Source organism: Cervus canadensis, chromosome 10 (genome assembly GCF_019320065.1).
Source record: "Cervus canadensis isolate Bull #8, Minnesota chromosome 10, ASM1932006v1, whole genome shotgun sequence".
NCBI lineage: Eukaryota > Metazoa > Chordata > Mammalia > Artiodactyla > Cervidae > Cervus > Cervus canadensis.
Window position 1 is genome coordinate 35170907 of NC_057395.1, and position 21254 is coordinate 35192160.

The following is a 21254-nucleotide window of genomic DNA, read 5'->3' on the forward strand; positions in this document are numbered from 1 at the left end:
TTAGTTGCAAAAATTCAAATAATAAAAAGGTCAAATATAGTTAAACTATTGCTCAAATTTCATGAAATTTATGTGCAATGCTTATTGAAGGGTGTTATGAGAATTACAATGTTGTACACATATCCTTGAAATATGCAGTTCTATTAAATATTCCCAAGAGAGTTTCTAAGGTAGCTGTTATAGAAATACAGCAGCATGAAAATGAAGACAAAATTACTAGACAAGTTTCTGTAAAGTAATAGGAAATGGCAGCCTGTCATTCTCCCGTTCCAGTGTTATTCCTTCCCTGGGGACTTGCCCTGTAGTCAAATGAGAGACCCTTGAGGAGTTCACCAGAGGTACCAAAGATGAGAAAAATGTGTACATTCCCATTAATACCATTAACCTATGCTAAGATATTTTCTAAAAACAGAATCTTAGAGCTGAGAGGGTGTTGTGATTATCTGGATTTATTAATACTTCCAGTTAGTGCAGAAAGATATCAAAAGAATCTGATGATTAAATAACTGTTGCTTTGTGAAGTGATTTCTTTCACGCTTTGACAGCTCTAATTGTTGAAAAATACTTCTCAGAGTGAGGCAGCATCTGTCTTGTATTGTTCACTGAGCTAGTGGGGTTGGAATTCAGTATCAAGTGGTTAGGTTAGGATTAAGTAGGAACACAGACATTTCATCTAGTAACAGGAGGAAACAGTTTATGGGTAGAAGTAAGTCCATACCTGTCATGGAAGAAAAATGTTCATTTCATATTAATTCCATTTTGTCTCTAATACAGTGAACAGAATTGTTAACAGAAAGGGGGGATGGGGGAGGAAGTGTGAAGAAAAGGTATGAAGTCATCTAGCAGTGTGGAAGTGAATGGATTAGGGAGCTGTGGCAAGATTGCCAGGCAGCATTCAGAGCGCACTTGAGGTTAGCTGCCAGAGAGTTGAGTTTACCCCGTTGTGTTTTGCCAGGAAATACTCAAGAAGGAGAGGAGGGCAGGAGATGTAGTCAGGAGGGTGATGCTCATGGTAAACTGTGGAATCTAAGCTGGCTGAGTGGGAGAAGGATGCAGGTTGCTAGGGAAGGAGGTGATTTATTATGGGACAGTGAAAAAAGGTGGTGAGATTACTCTGTTATAGTCTCAGAGGAGTCAAAGGTTTGTTGAAATCAGGGTAATAGAAAGAGTAAAAGGAAGTGAATAGTTGATGCTTGGAAGGCAGTGCAATTAGTAATGAAAGGAGTGTGACCATGGACTTGGTATCTAAAGGAGAAAAGGATAAGATCATGGAGAAAAGTAGGGTAAGGATCTGAGAGGCCAGGCTGTCATCTAGTACACGGACATCTAGTAATGGGATCACTCACTACTTGTACATGAAACCACCAAGGGTTACAGCAGGAATGGGATCTGTGTGAGATGATAGACAGGAGGGAGAATTAACTGGTGATTCTGTAAACAATTGCAAGAAAGAGGAAAGGGCAGCATCATCTTTTGTTGTAAGCATCAAATAGTTTTCCAGATGGATCTGTCAGGGACGCAGTTATGCTACGTTCTTTGATTTTGGTGTAGTTTTGTCATCAGTACAGCGTAAGATTACTTTAGTTTTTTTAATAATATAAAATTATTGATTCATGAATTCACGGGCAATTTAAATGTATGAATCGTTTTCATATCTGCTCCAGCCAGCATTAGACCCACTTGAGTATTGTAGATTTTAAAATCTGCGTGCAAGCCTTTAAAGTGCAGATTCTATTCTGTCATTTTAGCTCATAATCCTATTTTGAGTTTTGTTTTTACAGTTATCTTACTAGGGATCTAAATTGGCTATCAGCCTATTTTGATAAGTCTGTTACAGTGTCAAGGGTATTGAAGGCATTTTTTTTTTTTTAAGGTCATTAAACACACTGGAGTTTGGAAAGTATTACTGTGAATCATTTAAAAGTGCTTAATGGACCATGGTCCTTAGCCTGATCTTCTAAAAATGGAATATGGCTGTTGGCGGTTATTTAATCACACTGGGTATTTAACCAACTTAAGATTCTCTTACCTGTACATTTGTCTAGTTCTTAGCTTGGCAACATATCCTCAAGAATATGATGGAAATCTTGCATCCTTTTGTGAAATCATGGTGCATGACTGGTTTTTCCTCATGTACTAGCTGAGTGACCAAACAGTAAGTGAGATCAGTTCAGCCATAGTTTTTCCTTAGTGAAATTTTGGTATATTTGTCTGCGATTCCCAGAATCCATCGTTTTTCACTTTTTGAAAATGAGTTATCTTCTTTTACCTCCATTCTCTGACTTTTGTGAAATGTTTGTCCTTGGGATGTAATTCTCTTAGAAACTTGAGCTCATTTAAAACCATTCTTTGACCATCCTACCCACCTCCATCCCAAACTCCCTCTTAGCAGTGTTTTTTCTGTTCATTTTGCAGATGATGTAGAAAGTGGTAATACGTCATTTATGACATAATTATCTCTTTTAGGCACTGCAGGTCTACTCATTCATTATTCTTCTGAACATTTAAAAGCTCTCTTTAGGGCCTTAGTTTTTGTTTGTTTAAAAGTCGCTTATTCTGGGCTTTACCTTTCTCATATTGTTCTCGTGATTTTATCTCTTTTGTACATTCTCAGTTGTATAGTCTCTTAACAAGAGGCCCATACCTACTTTCTCAGAACTCTGTGGTCTGTTGTCCTGACATCTAGGGTACTTGTTTCTACTACTTTTTACTCTATTTCATTACTATTTACAACTCTAAGATGACTTCATTCTTTTTTTTTTTTTTTTGAATCTCTGTCCTTTTCCTCAACATTCTGATCCCTTTTACTTTTTACCTTTTACAGAAGATTTCTGCTTTACTGTTTGAAACTGACCGAGTTCTGAGTGGCAGTTCCCTTCTTAGCAATGTGATTAAGAGCACAGGCTTTGAAATCAGACAAACTGAGATTGAAGTCTGGGCTTTGCCACTTTTTAGCTTTTTGACTTGTGGCAAGTCACCCAAGCTTTCCAAGTCTTCGTTTCCTCCATAATAAGTGTAGTGTAAGGATTTAAGAAGCTAAAGGTCTTCACTCAGGACCTGGTATGAAGTAAATAATATAACAGATAGCAACTGCTGTTCATTTCCTTTATCCTCTAAGAAAGGAAATTACTTTCTTAGTTCACTCAGCCACAACTGAACTTAGGATAATTCATAACCTATATAGATACTTTCACTCTATAAAATCAGATTTCAAGCAACTGTTAAAATAGAAGGTTTCCGTCTCTCTCTCCCTGTGCCAGCTTTGTAATTTATAGAAAGATATCATGGGGCTGTGACATTTTCCTTTTATCTTCACCCAGAAATTCTACCACTTTGGAGGAGCCTGGTTGTAGTAGCTGGTAGGACTTGTCCTGGACAAGATACAAGTGAGGTGGAATTTCTAATAAATACATAGATTTAAGAAGAGTGACAAGGTAGGGGAGAAGGATGAGGTGTGAGGACAGAAAATCAATTAAATCATGGCAGGTTGGACTTGGGACACTCATTGGCACACAGATCAAGTAGACGGCCATGGTTAGAAACTGGTAGACAGGGATCGACACAATGATGGGTGAGCTGGTGTTTGTCCTAAGATGTGGACTCGAGGAGCAAGCTGCCAGGTGTGAGGTAAGGGCAGCTAGTGTTCTCTGGGTCCCTGAGCGTCCACCAGTGTTGCGTTGTTTCATAAATTTCTGTACTGGTATTTAGCTTATGTATAGGGCTATAACCTTTTCCTTTTTGTAGATTCATTAGATAATTTTTTTTTCTTTTGAACATGGTTTATTCACTTGTATTCTCTTGAATTCTGAACCTGAGTGATGTCTACTAATTGGTTTCCCTGGTGTAAAGTAGTCATTTATTCAGCATTTGCTGTTTGCCAGGCATCTTACCAGGCCTCCTCAGATTCCCTAGTTTCCCACCATAGCTTCCTGCCCTGGACTGTCCGCCACTGTATCCATCTTAATTTTTCCAGATGTAGCCTGCCATGTGTTTATTTTGGTTCTTCTGTTCCTTGAGAATGCAGTGTGGTAGCTAAGAGAGCATGTCTTTGGAGCCAAGACTGTCTGGGATGCCTCCCAGTGCTACCTTATTAGCTGTGGAACTATAGGCTACAGTTTCTCAGTTTTCTCATCTGTAAAATGGGAATAAAATAGTGCCTTGCATAGAGTTTTGTGAGGATTAAATACATTAATAAATGAAAGATTATTAGAGCCTCAGGGCTTCCCTAGTGGCTCAGTGGTAAAGAATCCACCTGCCAATGCAGGAGTTGCAAATTCTGTCCTTGGGGCGGGAAGATGCCCTGGAAGAAGGAAATGGCAACCCACTCCAATATTCTCGGCTGGGAAATCCCACGAACAGAAGCATAGTGGACTACAGTCCATGGGTGGCAAAGAGTTAGGCATGATTTAATGACTGAACAGCATAGAGCCTGACACATAATGCTTTCAAATGTTAGCAGTAATAATTTTATATGATGACTTCTAATTCTCATAGCCTTACCCTGAGCAGACATTTTTGCTGATGAGAAAGCTGAAGTTCAGAGAAATTAAGTGACTTTGACGAGGTGGTAAGCTATTGCCTGACTTTCTAAGTATGTTTCTCTTGTTTACAAAGTATGAAAGTATTATTTGTCCATAGTTCCACCTCCATCTATTCCTCATAAGAAAGGCAAAAGTATAGAGGGGCGGGACTCTTTAGAAAGATGAGAGAGATTCTGTGTTTTAGTGTTAATAATAATCATTCAACAAGTATTTGAGTTCATCCTAAGTGCCAGGCACTGTGCTAGGAGTTAAACACAGCCCTGGCCTCAAGGATTTTACAGGCTCATGAGGAAGACAGTAGTCAGTATTATGATAAAATGCAGGTGCTACGAGAACACATAGGGTGGGACTCTTACCCATATTTGTTTGGAGGTGGCTTGTGGAATTGCATTGGAGGAAGAAGTAAAGCCTAAGCTAGTCTCAAGGGTGCACAGGAATAGGAAGGAGAGTGAGTTGTGCCCTCCAGACAGAGATGCCTGTAGGCTAAGGCTGTCCACATGTGGAAAGGATCGCCTGTGTTGAGGGAAGACATCGCCTGTGTTGTGGTATGACTATGATGTTGAACCATCTGAAATTTATCAAATTCAGCCATTTTTACCAATAAAAACAGTGTGAGGGGAAGGATAATGGGAGATAGAGCTGAAAAGGCAAACAAGAGCCAGTTCCAAAGGTGCCTAATTTTATTGCTTATAGATGCATACTCTCTGGGGTTTTCAAAGAGAAGAGTATTATTTATGTTTGTTTGTTCAAGGTCTGTACTTTTAAAATATTCATTGTATGTAAATTTTACCTCTGAAGAACAAAACTGCGAAACATTGAGTTCTAGCCAGTGGTGTACATGTGCTGGAGTATTTAGATGGAAATGTACTGAAGTCTCTGAAATGCATTTAATAAATGGGTGGATAGATACATGATTAAGACAAACAGTAAAATGATAAAATGTTACTGATAGAATCTTAGTACTGATTAGAGGGTTGTTCACTGTAAAATTCATTGTTTTTCTGTATGTTTACACTTTTTTTATAAAAAACATTGACAAATCACTCTAGAAAGCAAAAGTCAGGAATGGAGGTAGGCAGGAAGGGATTATTTTTCTAATTGATAACACTGTTATTACTTTAATGATAGCCTGGTGCCTCTATAAATCAGCTAATCCTGGTTCTATCCCTTGCTCCCAGGACAGAGCCTAGATTATAGTTTGCAGTAAATATTTGAAGATTGACTATTCCATAGTCTCTGTTATCATATAAAAATTTTAAGCTTTGCTTAAAGTCCCAAATACAAACATATTGCATAAATTTATTATCCTCCAAGCCTTCATGTAAGGTGTTTCACCCAACACATTTACTTTTAATATCATATAGACATACGCTGTTTATATGATCTTAGGGAAATCATTTATTCATTCATCTACCAGTATTTATTAAGTAGTTATTGTGGCAGTTGCTAGGTAATTGGATCATAGCATGGATGAACCTTCATGTATAGATCTAATAAAATTTTGGAGTTTATCTTTAGATTTTGTATGATTGATTAAAAAATCTTTTGCAGAGGGTGTGATATTGATATATGGAGATCAGTTATATATAAAAGAAGTAGATTGGAAACGGTCTAGTGCTTCTTTTTTACCCCAGATGATTTCATCTTCAGAATTACTAACAGAAATACTGCAATCTTAATCTGTTTTAAATGTAATTCCTGAAACTATTTTGCTTCTCTTCATGAAACTGAATGAAAGTTTCAAATGTTTGAGATCTCTTAAAATCTTCCCAGAGAAGTAAGTACTAATACCTTCTTTTTCTTATAAATAAATAGCTCTATAGCAAATCTATTAATCTAGTTAGTCGTGACCAATGTTGGCACTTTTTTTCCTTTTCTTTTTTCTTTTTATAAATAGTCAACTTAAAAAAAGACAAGAATTTGCTTGCTTATTACAAATTTATTTTCCACTGTTACCATCTGCTGTTTCCAGCAGAGCCCTCAGTTTGTACTTTGGCTTCCTCTAAAATAGTACATGATTTTATAGTACCTTTCTTTTTACGAAAACAAGGAAAAACAACTTTAAAAGTCCCCAACAAACTGAATCCCCAAAACTAGAAACCAAAAGTCACCTTGCTCACTCACATTCCACCACCACCCCTTAGCCTAGTAAAAGAAGCTACTTAAATGTTAATGGTAGGTCTTGGGGTACACAAAGGGCTAGAAAAAAAATTTGTGTGGTGTTTTTTTTTTTTTTTTAATTCCATGGAAACTCTGATAGTTGATTTTGAGATGGGACTGAGTTTGTTATACTTTGTATAAAGAGGAATATTGTGGATTTCTGCTTAACCACCAGTAGGCCACCAATCAGTCTTCCTTCTAAAAGCTAGTTCATATCTGTACATAAACTGGAAGAGCATTTTTTTTCCTTTTAGGTCATGTAAAGCTGTAGAATACTGTTGCATTGACAACTAAGATGTACATTGATTGACAGGAGAGATGATTATAAGCAATGGAATTTAAAATTTGTTTCTTACTGACAACAGACAGTAACTTGGGCTAAAGAGAAAGGAATTCCCTAGGTGAATCCTCAGTGAGAAAATTACTATTATATATTCTTACTAATTTCCTTTAATGGTCTTGCTTAAGGAAAAAAAGCCCCCTGGTGTATTAAATCTTTTATTTTCTCATAGATGTACTTGAAGGCTACAATGGAACCATATTTGCATATGGACAAACATCCTCTGGGAAGACACACACAATGGAGGTAATGTTTTTTAAACAGTATTTGGATGTAGTTGGCAGCACATACAGTGTATTCATTCATTATTTGTGACATTTTATCATGTTTAAACAGCTTTATTTACTCTTTACTGCTTTGTCTCATACAAATTATATACGAAAAACATGGTTAGAATCTAATCAGTTCCTGACTTTGAATAGAAATTTTATATATGAAATCATATTGAGCTTTGTTTTATCCACATAACAGCAAAATTGTGAATGTCTTAGAATTAAGAATTCTCTGTCACCTTATAATGGGGAATTTTGAAATTTTTAATGTTTGTGTGTTTTCAGTTCTATTTGGAGCACTTAGATTTTTTCCTTCTCTCTTTGGTCATGTCTGTGCATCTGTCTCATTTCCCAACCCCTAGCCAGATACCTAGCCCTCTTCTCTGATAAGAAAGCTCCAAAATTATCAGAGCTGCTACTAATAATGAATGTAAACCTGCTCAAGCTTTGCTTCTAGAAAACAGCCTATAAGCTGCCTCTGCTACAGAGTGTCTGCTTTTATCATTTATCTGAGCATTCTACATATGTAAAGTAAATGACTGCTTATTTTGAAGTCACTCATGTTATTTTCATCATGTTAAAGTCAGGTAACAAAGACATTCTTAGCACTTGGATGAATTTGACTTGAAGTAGATAGAATGATGCAGATTTAAATGGTGAGCAACTCACAAACATTTTCCTGGAATGTGTTCATTCACAAATTGCATCATCTGAATCTAATGATTAAAGAAAAGGCTATGATCAGTTGGTAACTGTATGATTAGTGTACATTATTTACGTGTAACTTACCAAAATATGTAACAGTTGATTGGGGTTTTTTAGGTATTTGTACAGCCACATTTTTTCACCAAAAAAAATAGCAACAATTAGAATTCCTATCCTCTCTTGACTGTGAATTGTAAATTAAAAGTTTTGATTTTTAATTTGTTTGTTACAGTTTATTTAGGAACTCTAGTTTTGTTTTCTGTTTAGGGTAAACTTCATGATCCAGAAGGCATGGGAATTATTCCAAGAATAGTGCAAGATATTTTTAATTATATTTACTCCATGGATGAAAATTTGGAATTTCATATTAAGGTAAAATCACTGGGGAAAGGTGATATTTTATTTTATACCTAGAATAATTTTGTTCAATATTTTTCCTTTAAAAAGTATTTTAAAAATTACGGGCAGGTGTAGTTGAAAGATTGTTAGAATTAGTAAACTCAGACCCTTCCTCTGACATAGTAAAGGAGTAAGCCAAGTCTTTCTTGCCTTAGATGCCTCCTCTTTAAGATAAAGGAGTTTGTTTTGCTACAAAGCTCAAAAGTTCTGACTAATTAGACCTAATGAGTCTAATTTTAGATGAAGATACTTAGTGGAAAATGCACTTTAGTTACATAAAGAGTTGAGTGATTTTAAGGCTTCCCATTAGAATATGAGCTGTAGCTGACTTGGCACTGGCACTGGTACCTGGCACTCAGGCTGGAATAAATATTTGATGAATAAGTAAGTAAATTACTTTGTGATTTTAAGTGGTTGGTTTTATTCCCCCCTTTATTTCTTCTGCCCTTTAGGTTTCATATTTTGAAATTTATTTGGATAAGATAAGGGACCTGTTAGATGGTAAGTTAAATTCTTGCTCTTTGATGTTACTGTTTTTAGTTGTAAATGTGATACCATTTCTTAATAACCTATATGAAACTGACTTGAATTATAGGAAACATTGAAAAATGTTTCTTTCAAAGTTTAATTGAACCCCTGTTGACTTATTTAAAGCATGTATTTGTGGGCACTTCATAGGTAGTAACTAGACGATTGGACGGGAGGTCCAGAGCCTGAGTCCTGCGCTCTTGTCTTCTCTCAGCTGCCAGACACATCGTCCTTGGCAGACCACAGAACCAGTCTGACTTAGTGCTCTTCTTTTCAAAATATGAGCTGCAGAGGCTGGCCTGGACCTAAAATTCCATGTCTCTATATAAGTCTACTTCTATAGGCTTTTGCTTTTGCAGTGATATTTTCATGTTTTTTTAAGTTCATTGTTCTTAGGCTGCATGGGAAGAGAAACAAGAAACAATTGAATTAACTATTTCACAGTCAGTGTTAGCAGTTAGGAAAATGTTAATGCTATTTATTTTTCTTTCTCAGTTTCAAAGACCAATCTTTCAGTTCATGAAGATAAAAATCGAGTTCCTTATGTAAAGGTAGGTATAATTCAGAATGTTTAGAAAAGCCCTATAATATTTTTTAAAGGGTGGTGACATTCTTTAAAATTTATTTTACAGGGATGTACAGAGCGTTTTGTATGTAGTCCAGATGAAGTTATGGACACCATAGATGAAGGAAAATCTAACAGACACGTAGCAGTTACAAGTAAGTGGCATATTTAATAATAATAGTTAAGGTATAAACTGCTTTTAAAGTTGATTTTTCTTTTTTTTTCCATTTATTTTTATTAGTTGGAGGCTAATTACTTTACAATATTGTAGGGGTTTTTCTTAGATGAAATAATGCTTTAGAAATTATTAGTAAGGGAAAGCCTTGTTTGTTGATATTTGGTTGTGTGATTTCTTTGTAGATATGAATGAACATAGCTCTAGGAGTCACAGTATATTTCTTATTAATGTAAAACAAGAGAACACGCAAACGGAACAAAAGCTGAGTGGAAAACTTTATCTGGTGGATTTAGCTGGTAGTGAAAAGGTAAAATCTTTATATTCCGATGGAAGCATTTTTAATGAACGTAGCTCAGATTTGGGCTTATGTATTTTCATTGTTAAATCTTGAAAAAGTGTATCAAACTGGGTTTGGTAGTATTTTTGAGAGATATAAGCATTTATGCCAGTGTTTCGTCATTGCAAATTACTGTCATTTAGGCCATAATCCAATTCTGTCGATAAGTGTTATCCTTGACGTATATGTATGCTTTATGGATAATGTGTTGAATTTATGTCATTAAGAATTTTACTAGGTATCTATCCTTTTCCTAATTTTTGGTGTCTGTTGTATTCACGCTGGCAATGGCCTCCCTCTAAAAACTGTCCATTAGTTACTCCTTTGGATTTCGCTGTACTCCTTTTGGAGGATTGCTGCTGCTGCTGCTAAGTCACGTCAGTCGTGTTTAATTATTGTAGTCCTATACAGTCTGATTCTGATTTTTGTCAAAATCAAAATAAGTTCAGATGTCTTAATACTGACCTATGTGACCTTTTTTTGTTGTTTGTTCTGCTGATTTTTTTTTCTGATTGAAATAACATACCTGCTCCCTTCTACACAAAAATCTTAACACACATCCTTCAAAGTCTCTCTCTAATTTTGCAAATACTGAGAAGCTGCTTCTTTAGGAATCATTGCTGACATATTTGTTATCTTTATGTATTTTACATTTTTTTAATAGAAGCAAGTTTGCTTATATAAAATTGATACATGTAAATTCAGTCTCTCTCTAACCATCACAACATCAACATTGTGCTTTAGTAAACTTTTTAGTTTCGTTTTCCCACTGCATCAAAGGGGGTTAACAAATTAGTTAAGCTGTCAATACAAATCTACATGTAAATTGGTTGATTTCATGAGCACACCTAAAAATAAAATTTGGTATCTCCTTAATCCCATTTTTATCATGTAAAAAAGACCAAGGTCTCAGAAAACTCATACTTGATAAATACTGATAGCTTAAAGTAAATACTGGGGCTTCCCTTGTGGCTCAGCTGGTAAAGAATCTGCCTGCAATGTGGGAGACGTGGGTTCAGTCCCTGGGTGGGGAAGATCCCCTGGAGAAGGAAAAGGCTACCCACTCCAGTATTATGGCCTGGAGAATTCCATGGCCTGTATAGCCCATGGGGTTGCAAAGAGTCGGACATGGCTGAGTCACTTTCACTACTACTACTAGAGTAAATACTTGACAAACAAAGTCTTGAAGCTTTCCCTTTTCTTTTTACTAGTTATTGATGACCTCTGAACATTTTAGAAAGTTAGAATCACTGAAACATAATTTTGTTTCATTCTTTTGCAATCTTATGTATAGGTTAGTAAAACTGGTGCTGAAGGTGCTGTGCTGGATGAAGCTAAGAACATCAACAAGTCCCTTTCTGCTCTTGGAAATGTCATTTCTGCTTTGGCTGAGGGTAGTGTGAGTACACTTGTTTTCTATTTCCCTGTTATCTAATGGGGAGTTAAACACAGATAACATACATATGTGTAGATGTGAGTGAGAGGGATTCACTGAATGAATAGGTGTGAATAAGTTGTCTTTTAAGGATTTATTTTATAATATTAGTGTGTGTATCCTAATTCCCATTTTAATACTACTACATATTTTATTACTGAGAAACCCATTTGTCTTCTTTGGTTTTTTGTTTGTTTTTGTATGTAGACATATGTTCCATATCGTGATAGTAAAATGACGAGAATCCTTCAAGATTCCTTAGGTGGGAACTGTAGAACCACTATTGTAATTTGCTGCTCTCCTTCATCGTACAATGAATCTGAAACAAAATCTACACTCCTGTTTGGTCAGAGGTTTGTTTTTGTTAAGAAAATATAAAGTCTAAATGTAGATAGGCATTTCACTTATTAAATCTAGGAAAGTTTCAGGATAGATATATTCAAATCAGTGTGTATTATTAGTGTGTTAGAAAACATTAAAGTTAAGTGTTAACTTGAGTCAGGTTTATGTGAGAAGCTTCAGTTCAGCATTAAACAAAACATTTGAATCAGATAATAAAGCAAAAACCTGAGGGATATGATCATATGTTAAGCCTATTGACATATGTGACCTGTTTAAATAATGGGATAACTGCATATGAGGTGGTTAGCCGAGGAAAATCAATAATGATGACTTGGACTGTCATTGATAATTGCTTTTCTTAATTCTGCCTTACAAATGAATTGGAAAAATAATGGGCCCATTTTTTTTTTTTCTTATCAGGTTGCTGGTTTTTTTTTTTTTTAATCTATTCAGAGGTGATGTAACTGACCCAAATATAATGGGTTGTGAATAAACACTATACTAAATACAGCTCCTAGAATTTAGTCAGAGATAACTAGACAAGAATAGTTAAATTACCTAGCCACATATGCTTATATTACAGAGATATAGATATCAATTGAAAATAATTAAGTCACATTCTTCCCCTCTTCCCCCAACTACTTGTCTTAGGGCCAAAACAATTAAGAACACAGTTTGTGTTAATGTAGAGTTAACTGCAGAACAGTGGAAAAAGAAGTATGAAAGAGAAAAAGAAAAAAATAAGACCCTCCGGAACACCATTCAGTGGCTTGAAAATGAACTCAACCGATGGCGTAATGGTAATAACTTACAAATTTGTTGTTTAGGGTTTGTGGAATAGAGATTCAGAGCTATTTTATAAATTTGAGACTCTGATATAAATGAAAATAACAACATATTAGGGATCATCAAATAAAAATGAATAAAATGTTTTACTTTAAATTCTGATTTTACCTGGAATAATAAATAGAGGCATAAAAGCCAGCTAGCTGGCTATTGAAGTCTCAAGATGGCAAGATGTTTAGCTTAGAATGAAATCAATTAAAAATACAAGATTTGATGACTGGCTTTAGAAGATAAAGGGGAGCATCAAAGATAATTCCAACTTTTCAGATCTCAGGGACTGAGCAGATAAAGTTGATAAGAGCTGCTGAAATTGAATAAAATTAAAATTAATTTTAGACAGGTGGGTTTTGTTCACCATTCTGTTGTCTTTATTTTAGGAGAGACAGTGCCTATTGATGAACAGTTTGACAAAGAGAAAGCCAACTTGGAAGCTTTTGCAGTGGATAAGGATATTACTATTACCAATGATAAGCCAGCAGCCACAATTGGAGTTACTGGAAACTTTACTGATGCTGAAAGAAGAAAGTGTGAGGAAGAAATTGCTAAACTGTACAAACAACTTGATGACAAGGTAAGTATTATTTGTGTTCTCTTTTGTCTTAGAACATTATTGACATATTTGTATTTTCTAATTTCAGTATTAATGGGTCCTCATGACCTATGTACATACTGCTTGGTTTCTGTAACTTTTTGAAGATCATTGTATTAACAAAAAATATAAAATGACAATTTCTGTTTCTATGCAGAAACTGTGTATGAGGCATACCTTTCTTCCCTTTCTCTTTAAGCTGAGAGAACTTTCAAATTTGATGTGGATTTTTGGAGAGCCTTAATGAAATGACCTTTTAGAATCAGCTCTCTGTGGCGCTAATGATAAAAATGATGCAAGAGATTAGACTGAGGGAACAGAATCAAGTGGAAATACTGTCTTCTACTTTGATGATATCAGTAGTATGAAAAATAGCACAATTATGAACCAAATAAAAGAATGGGAAAAACAACAGTAAAAAGACTAGAAAAAATTGTTCTGGTGTTGTCTTTGTTTTTTTCTTAGTAAGTGATGTTTTTAATGTATTTCAAACAGGGATGGTAGGTAGGTTTGAAGTGGCTACATGGCATTATTTTCAGTAATAGCTTTAAACATGTTTATTATTTTTAGCATTTAAAGTATTTTGTGAATAACTTTCATAACATAAGCTTTTTTTTATTGCATGATAAGGATGTTACAGTTATTGATAATTGAAAGAAGCTCCATTTGTTTCAACATCTTTCTAAGATAAGCAATTAGAATAAGCTATGTCAAATTTGGAGAAAACAACTTTGAAATACTGGGGAATGGGTAGTAATCTTACAGTTTGTGTTAGGAAACAGAACCAGCTTGTGAGCTATTCTGTTAACTTGTAACTGAAAATTCTAGGATGAAGAAATTAATCAACAGAGCCAATTGGTAGAAAAACTGAAGACACAAATGCTGGATCAGGAAGAGGTAAATTGAATACTCCTTCCAGAAAAGCTGTATAGTTTGTCATTGTCCCTTAAAAGATGAAGGCGCCTACAGCGCTCAGTACATACTCCAGTACATTAACAAAATTTTTGAATATGTCCATGCTTCACTGTGGATATCCTATGGGAGTAGTACATCATACAGACAGAAGCAAAGATTGACGACTTCACGCTTTTTGGGGTTGGGTTTTTTTGGTGTTTTTAAGTTTGAGTTAAGTCTAACTGGAGGAGAGGATGATTTTCTTTTTTTGCATTTATTCTTTAATATACATCTCCTGGGCATTTCAACTCTGTCTTTTGCTTTCCTTGTACAGTGCTTTGTCTTATTCTCCCCCAAACATTTCTTACTGATCCTTGGATTGGAGTAACCTTAGGTTCCCCCTCCCTTTATGAAAAGTATTTCCACATGGAAATGATGAGGGAAGGAGTATAAAAAACACTTAAACACCGATATATGTCTAAAGGGATTATTAAAGAAAATACTGATTTCTGAATCACATTGGCTTTGTTTTTAGTAATTCATACTTAAGTGTATGACTTTTATCATGGAAATGAGAATATCAGTGAATAAGGTTCTTTTTTACTCCACCAATTCTACCCTCCTGTGACCTGTTTTTCATTTCTGTGATCTTCACTTTCATCTTGTTTCTTTCAAGTTCCTCCTCTCTAGTTTGTCACTTTGGACCCTCATTTTACCTTACTTGGTGGTCAGTTCAGTTCAGTAGCTCAGTCAGTTGTGTCTGACTCTGTGACCCCATGAATCGTAGCACACCAGGCCTCCCTGTCCATCACCAACTCCTGGAGTCTACCCAAACCCATGTCCATTGAGTCAGTGATGCCATCCAATCATCTCATTCTCTGTCATCCCCTTCTCCTCCTGTCCTCAATCTTTCCCAGCATCAGGGTCTTTTCCATTGAGTCAGCTCTTCGCATCAGGTGGCCAAAGTATTGGAGTTTCAGCTTCAACATCAGTCCTTCCAGTGAACATCCAGGACTGATCTCCTTTAGGATGGACTGGTTGGATCTCCTTGCAGTCCAAGGGACTCTCAAGAGTCTTCTCCAACACCACATTTCAAAAGCATCAATTCTTTGGCGCTCAGCTTTCTTTTTGGTCCAACTCTCGCATCCCTACATGACTACTGTAAAAACCATAGCCTTGACTAGACGGACTTTTGTTGACAAAGTAATGTTTCTGCTTTTTAACATGCTGTCTAGGTTGGTCATAACTTTCCTTCCAAGGAGTAAGCGTCTTTTAATTTCATGGCTGCAGTTGCCATCTGCTATGATCTTGGAGCCCCCAAAAATAAAGTAGCCACTGTTTGCACTGTTTCCCCATCTATTTCCCATGAAGTGATGGGACCAGATGCCATGATCTTAATTTTCTGAATGTTGAGCTTTAAGCCAACTTTTTCACTCTCCTCTTTCACTTTCATCAAGAGGCTTTTTAGTTCCTCTTCACTTTCTGCCATAAGGGTGGTGTCATCTGCATATCTGAGGTTATTGATATTTCTCCCAGCAGTCTTATTTCCAGCTTGTGCTTTCTCCAGGCCAGCGTTTCTCATGATGTACTCTGCATATAAGTTAAATAACAGGGTGACAATATACAGCCTTGACATACTCCTTTCCCAATTTGGAACCAGTCGGTTGTTCCATGTCCAGTTCTAACTGTTGCTTCCTGACCTGCATACAGGTTTCTCAAGAGGCAAGTCAGGTGGTCTGGTATTCCCATCTCCTTCAGAATTTTCCACAGTTTATTGTGATCAACACGGTCAAAGGTTTTGGCATAGTCAGTAAAGCAGAAGTAGATGTTTTTCTGGAACTCTTTTGCTTTTTTGATGATCCAGCGGATGTTGGCAACTTGATCTCTGGTTCCTCTGCCTTTTCTAAAACCATTTTGAACATCTGGAAGTTCACGGTTCACATATTCTGAAGCCTGGCTTGGAGAATTTTGAGCATTACTTTGCTAGCGTGTGAGATGAGTGTAATTGTGCGGTAGTTGAGCATTCTTTGGGAATGCCTTTCTTTGGGATTGGAATGAAAACTGACCTTTTCCAGTCCTGTGGCCATTGCTGAGTTTTCCAAATTTGCTGACATACTGAGTGCAGCACTTTCACAGCATCATCTTTTAGGATTTGAAATAGCTCAACTGGAATTCCACCATCTCCACTAGCTTTGTTCATAGTGATGCTTCCTAAGGCCCACTTGACTTCACATTCCAGGATGTCTGGCTCTAGATGAGTGTGAGTGATCACACCATTGTGATTATCTGGGTCGTGAAGATCTTTTTTGTACAGTTCTTATGTGTATTCTTGCCACCTCTTCTTAATATCTTCTGCCTCTGTTAGATCCATACCATTTCTTTCCATTATTGAGCCCATCTTTGCATGAAATGTTCCTTTGGTATCTCTGATTTTCTTGAAGAGATCTCTAGTCTTTCCTATTCTATTGTTTTCCTCTATTTCTTTGCATTGATCACTGAGGAAGGCTTTCTTATCTCTCCTTGCTATTCTTTGGAACTCTGCATTCAAATGGGTATATCTTTCCTTTTCTCCTTTGCTTTTCGCTTCGCTTCTTTTCACAGCTATTTGTAAGGCCTCCTTAGACAGCCATTTTGCTTTTTTGCATTTCTTTTTCTTGGGGATGGTCTTGACTCCTGTCTCCTGTACAGTGTCACGACCTCCGTCCATAGTTCATCAGGCACTTTGTCTGTCAGATCTAGTCCCTTAACTCTATTTCTCGCTTCCACTGTATAGTCATAAGGGATTTGATTTAGGTCATACCTGAATGGTCTAGTGGTTTTCCCTACTTTCTTCAATCCCCTTCAAAAAGGGGATAATTGAAAAGTGGTCCTTTGAGGTTCGTTCCGGGGATTGGAGCAAAGACTGTATAACTTCAGTAAGTGGTATCTGAAAAGTGAAAGTGTGAGTCAGTCAGTTGTGTCCGACTTTGCAACCCCATGAACTATACAGTCCGTGGAATTCTTAAGGCCTGAATACTGAGGTGGGTAGCCTTTCCCTTCTCCAGGGGATCTTCCCAACCCAGGGATTGAGCCCAAGTCTCCTGCACTGCAGGTGGATTCTTTACCAGCTGAGCTACAAGGAAAGCCCAGGAAATGTCTGCCACCAGTCAGATTAATCCTGGTTGAATCATATTATTTGTTTCAACTCTAGTATCATTGTTTATCAAAGGGGCACTGGTATCATTTGCATAATTCTCCATTTATATTGTTCTGTCCACTTTACAGGACAGTTGGCGTCCCTGGCTCCTACTTCTAAGTGGCATTAACACTCTACCCCATTAGAAAACTCCTACAAATTCCAGATGCCCCTACTTCAAAGCAATAGACCTACATGATGGCAGTATCCTCCTAAGAGTTTATTGGCTTCTTGCAGTTTAGATTTTATTTGCTGATACCATGTTTTCCTCAGACATAGCTCAGATGCCACCCTCTGTTGCCAAAAGAAAACGTAAACTTTTAAAGCATCTTCTGATTTCTTTCTTTTTCTGTGCGCACTGTTAGGAGCCTTGTGTGTCTTTTTCTTTCTGTTAGTGTGCACCTGACAATAATTTTCCTATTCTAGCCTCCTTCTCCTTGAATATCCGTCCAGAAATATCTTTGTCATGTCCTGTCTCCATTATGGCTCCATTTCATTATGTATTGCATTCGTTTGTGTATCTGTCTTCCACTAGATTTTTTCCATCTCCCACAGTGTTAAGCACAGAATGTGCACACAGTAGGTATTCAGTAAACCTGTTGAATGAATAGATGTTACCATATGTAGTAATATCTACATTTCATTCCGTTTTTGGCTAGCAAGTGATAAAAGGTTTTTTTTTTTTTTTTTTTAAACTTGTTTATGTTTTAAAAACCAGTTACTCAGTGTACTTTGGATAAAATAGATATTTTTATTCCTTCCTACAGCTTCTGGCATCTACCCGAAGAGATCAAGATAATATGCAGACTGAGCTGAATCGCCTTCAGGCAGAAAATGATGCCTCTAAGGAAGAAGTAAAGGAAGTTTTACAAGCCTTGGAAGAACTTGCTGTCAACTATGATCAGAAGTCTCAGGAAGTTGAAGACAAAACTAAGGAATATGAATTACTTAGTGACGAGCTGAATCAGAAATCGGTAGGGTACAGTTTTCTTTCTTAATACTTTAGTGAAGTATTCTTAATTGAAAAGTTACCTAAGTAAATTATTTCTGTAAAAGCTCAAGACTGATAGCATAGATTTTTCCAAGAACTCAAGTGTCAACTTTATTTATTTCCTCCCATATATGAAGCTTTAAGGTAGAGGAAGAGGGTTAGTTTTTTAGTTTCTAAAGATCTATTAATATGTAATTAAAGTGGTATTTTAATTGGCTACATGTTGACTGCTGCTGCTGCTAAGTCACTTCAGTCATGTCCGACTGTGTGCAACCACATAGATGGCAGCTCACCAGGCTCTCCCGTCCCTGGGATTCTCCAGGCAAGAACACTGGAGTGGGTTGCCATTTCCTTCTCCAATGCATGAAAGTGAAAAGTGAAAGTGAAGACGCTCAATTGTGTCTGACTCTTAGTGACCCCATATACTGCAGCCTACCAGGCTCCTCCGTCCATGGGATTTTCCAGGCAAGAGTACTGGAGTGGGGTGCCATTGCCTTCTCCCACATATTGGCTACTCCAGATAATGTTCTATTGTTAAAAGAAAAAAAATTGACTAGTTGCCTAGTAAAGTTATTAGCCAACTGTTCAAACTATGATTTTAAAAATGTGCACATAAGGAAACTAGCAGGATATATGATTTCACGTAATTTATGTTTTGTTCACTGTTAAATTTCCAATACCTGGACCAGTGTCTTCTAGGACAGTGTAATAGCTTCATCATGGTTCCCCAGGGAATGAGGATTTTTGTTTTCATCACTGTAAGGCAAGAATCACTGCCCTCCGGCAGTGATGCCAGAAATCATATACAACTGTGACTGCTTCTGCGATATTTGGAGCATCACCATGAATGAGCTCTCTTCTTCTTAAAGTTTTGTTGTTAATGCTGGCTTCTTGTTTAGAAATCATATTTAAAGTTGGACACAGGATTAGTGCTCATTAGTTGTTTCCCTGTCATATCAAGTGTTTAAAGGAAAGCAATCAGTGCTATGAAATGACATTTTTAATAGCCTTTCTGCTCCTGGAGAAGTTCCTTTTCCCTTTTTGATCTCCCAAGTTACATTTAGCTTGAAGTTATAATTAATACCATGGAAATCAAAGTACCTTTATAACTCTTAACTGAGTTGCATCATTAGCAAACCTGATTTCTATATGGACAAATGTTAGGAGTTTCCTAAAACTCTGTAAACTGTAAGTTGGTCCTTAGCCATTGATTTCAGCCTGTATGACTGTTCTGTTTGTGTTCCAGTTTATATATGAGCACTGTATTGGTAAGGAGTTAGAAACCCCTAAAGTGGTCTGCATCTTTTTATATACTTAAGAATATTGCTGTTCAGTTGCTAGAGATATTATCTGGTAATTTGGATTTGGTAGTATATTGTAGATCAAACTGAGTGAACTCACAATCTGCTAGTTTTCAGACACTTAAGGAGATGATCAGAAGAAATGAGCAGCTGAAACAATGGTATTTTTACTAAAAAATACTGATGAAAAGTCAGTAACTTGCATTAAAAATGAAGTATATGATCTGTGACACAACAAACAGTTTTAAAGCAGCCAGATTCAGTTGAATTTTCAGAATTGTGGTGACTTTGTTGCTGGTAAGCCAGCTATTATTTTAAATTTATAATTATAGTAATTAAACTCATATAGTAATGCTACTTCACTGTCTCCTGGATAATTGCATGTATCATAGTACAAAAGTAGTAGTAATTACCAGGTGAATTCTTTTCAGAAACTAAATACTATATAAAAAGCAGATAAAACTTATCAGCCATCTAGAAGACTTATCAGTTCCATACTAACATATTTTCTCAGACTGTTTCCAAAGGTAATAAATGAAAATCAAATCTAGTTAATTTGAAAGTTTTCCATTTCTAAGTACATCCAATCTCAAAACATCCAATCTCAAAAATTTGTGAAGTAATACAAACTGTCTGCTTTTGATGGAGCTACAATATGGCTACTTTACATGGTCCTCTTAGGCCTAAAATACATTTTAAATTTGAGCTGAGAGCTAGCCCAGAACTCAGTAGAGAATTCAAGAAAATGAAAGCAGAAAATAATGGTTTTGTGAGTACTAAATGAAAATACCTGTCAATATTTGAGTTGCTCTTTCATTTAATAGATTTCACTTTTGTGTTTTGTTCTATTAGGCAAGTTTAGCAAGTATAGATGCTGAGCTTCAGAAACTTAAGGAAATGACCAACCACCAGAAAAAAAGAGCAGCAGAGATGATGGCATCTTTACTAAAGGACCTGGCAGAAATAGGAATTGCTGTGGGAAACAACGACGTAAAGGTAACTAACTACCTGAGAGTAAGCACGATTATCTGTATAGAGCTCATGCTTTCATTTTTCACAAAGTTCTTTTCATACCCATCATCTCCTCCTCCAAGACCCATCTGTAGTAGAGGGTATTAGCTTCATTTTAAATAGATGAGGAAGAGGGAGAAGATAAAGGGTGCTCAAGGAGACATGCTCAGTCAATAGCGTTTATCTGGACCACATGTTTGGTTTTCTTCTCTATGTAAAGATTTTTGCACTTAGAAATTATTGTTAATAAATTACTACACAGAAAGTGTGTAATTGAAACAATAGCTCCAGGAGTAAACTGTAAGTTAGCTTCTGGTTGCTCTGTTTAAAAAGATAAAAGGTGAGCACTGCTAATTAATTCTTTATATTTTGAAATTTTTCAGACATACAGTAGTAAACAGGACAATATTGTGAACCTTAGAGTTAATCAGTCATCAAAATTTTGCTACATTTTTTCTTTTCTAATAATCTTTTTCAGGGTGCGGATACTCGTTATATTAGCACTAGTGTGTAGTTAAAAAAAATTGCAACCTGGTAGATTTTAAAACTTAGATAAAAAATACAGACTAGACTCTTAACTGAAAAACATGCACATAACATGAAAGGTTTGTATGTTGCAGTTAGATATTTGTATGGACTTCCTTT

The 21254-nt window shown here is 36.3% G+C and overlaps 1 protein-coding gene across 4 annotated transcripts in view; it reads left to right on the top strand.

Annotated features, from left to right (window-relative positions):
- The window catches only part of KIF5B (kinesin family member 5B), a 46688-nt gene that overhangs the window by 8076 nt on the left and 17358 nt on the right, over positions 1-21254 (top strand). For all 4 annotated transcript variants that reach the window (XM_043478959.1, XM_043478956.1, XM_043478958.1 and 1 more), the window contains exons 3-15: positions 7214-7287; positions 8286-8390; positions 8870-8918; positions 9441-9496; positions 9578-9665; positions 9871-9995; positions 11320-11424; positions 11668-11813; positions 12454-12602; positions 13026-13219; positions 14066-14134; positions 18074-18280; positions 20451-20594. In XM_043478959.1, the coding sequence (XP_043334894.1) occupies positions 7214-7287; positions 8286-8390; positions 8870-8918; positions 9441-9496; positions 9578-9665; positions 9871-9995; positions 11320-11424; positions 11668-11813; positions 12454-12602; positions 13026-13219; positions 14066-14134; positions 18074-18280; positions 20451-20594 (1511 nt within the window). The remainder of the gene's footprint in view (positions 1-7213; positions 7288-8285; positions 8391-8869; positions 8919-9440; positions 9497-9577; positions 9666-9870; positions 9996-11319; positions 11425-11667; positions 11814-12453; positions 12603-13025; positions 13220-14065; positions 14135-18073; positions 18281-20450; positions 20595-21254) is intronic.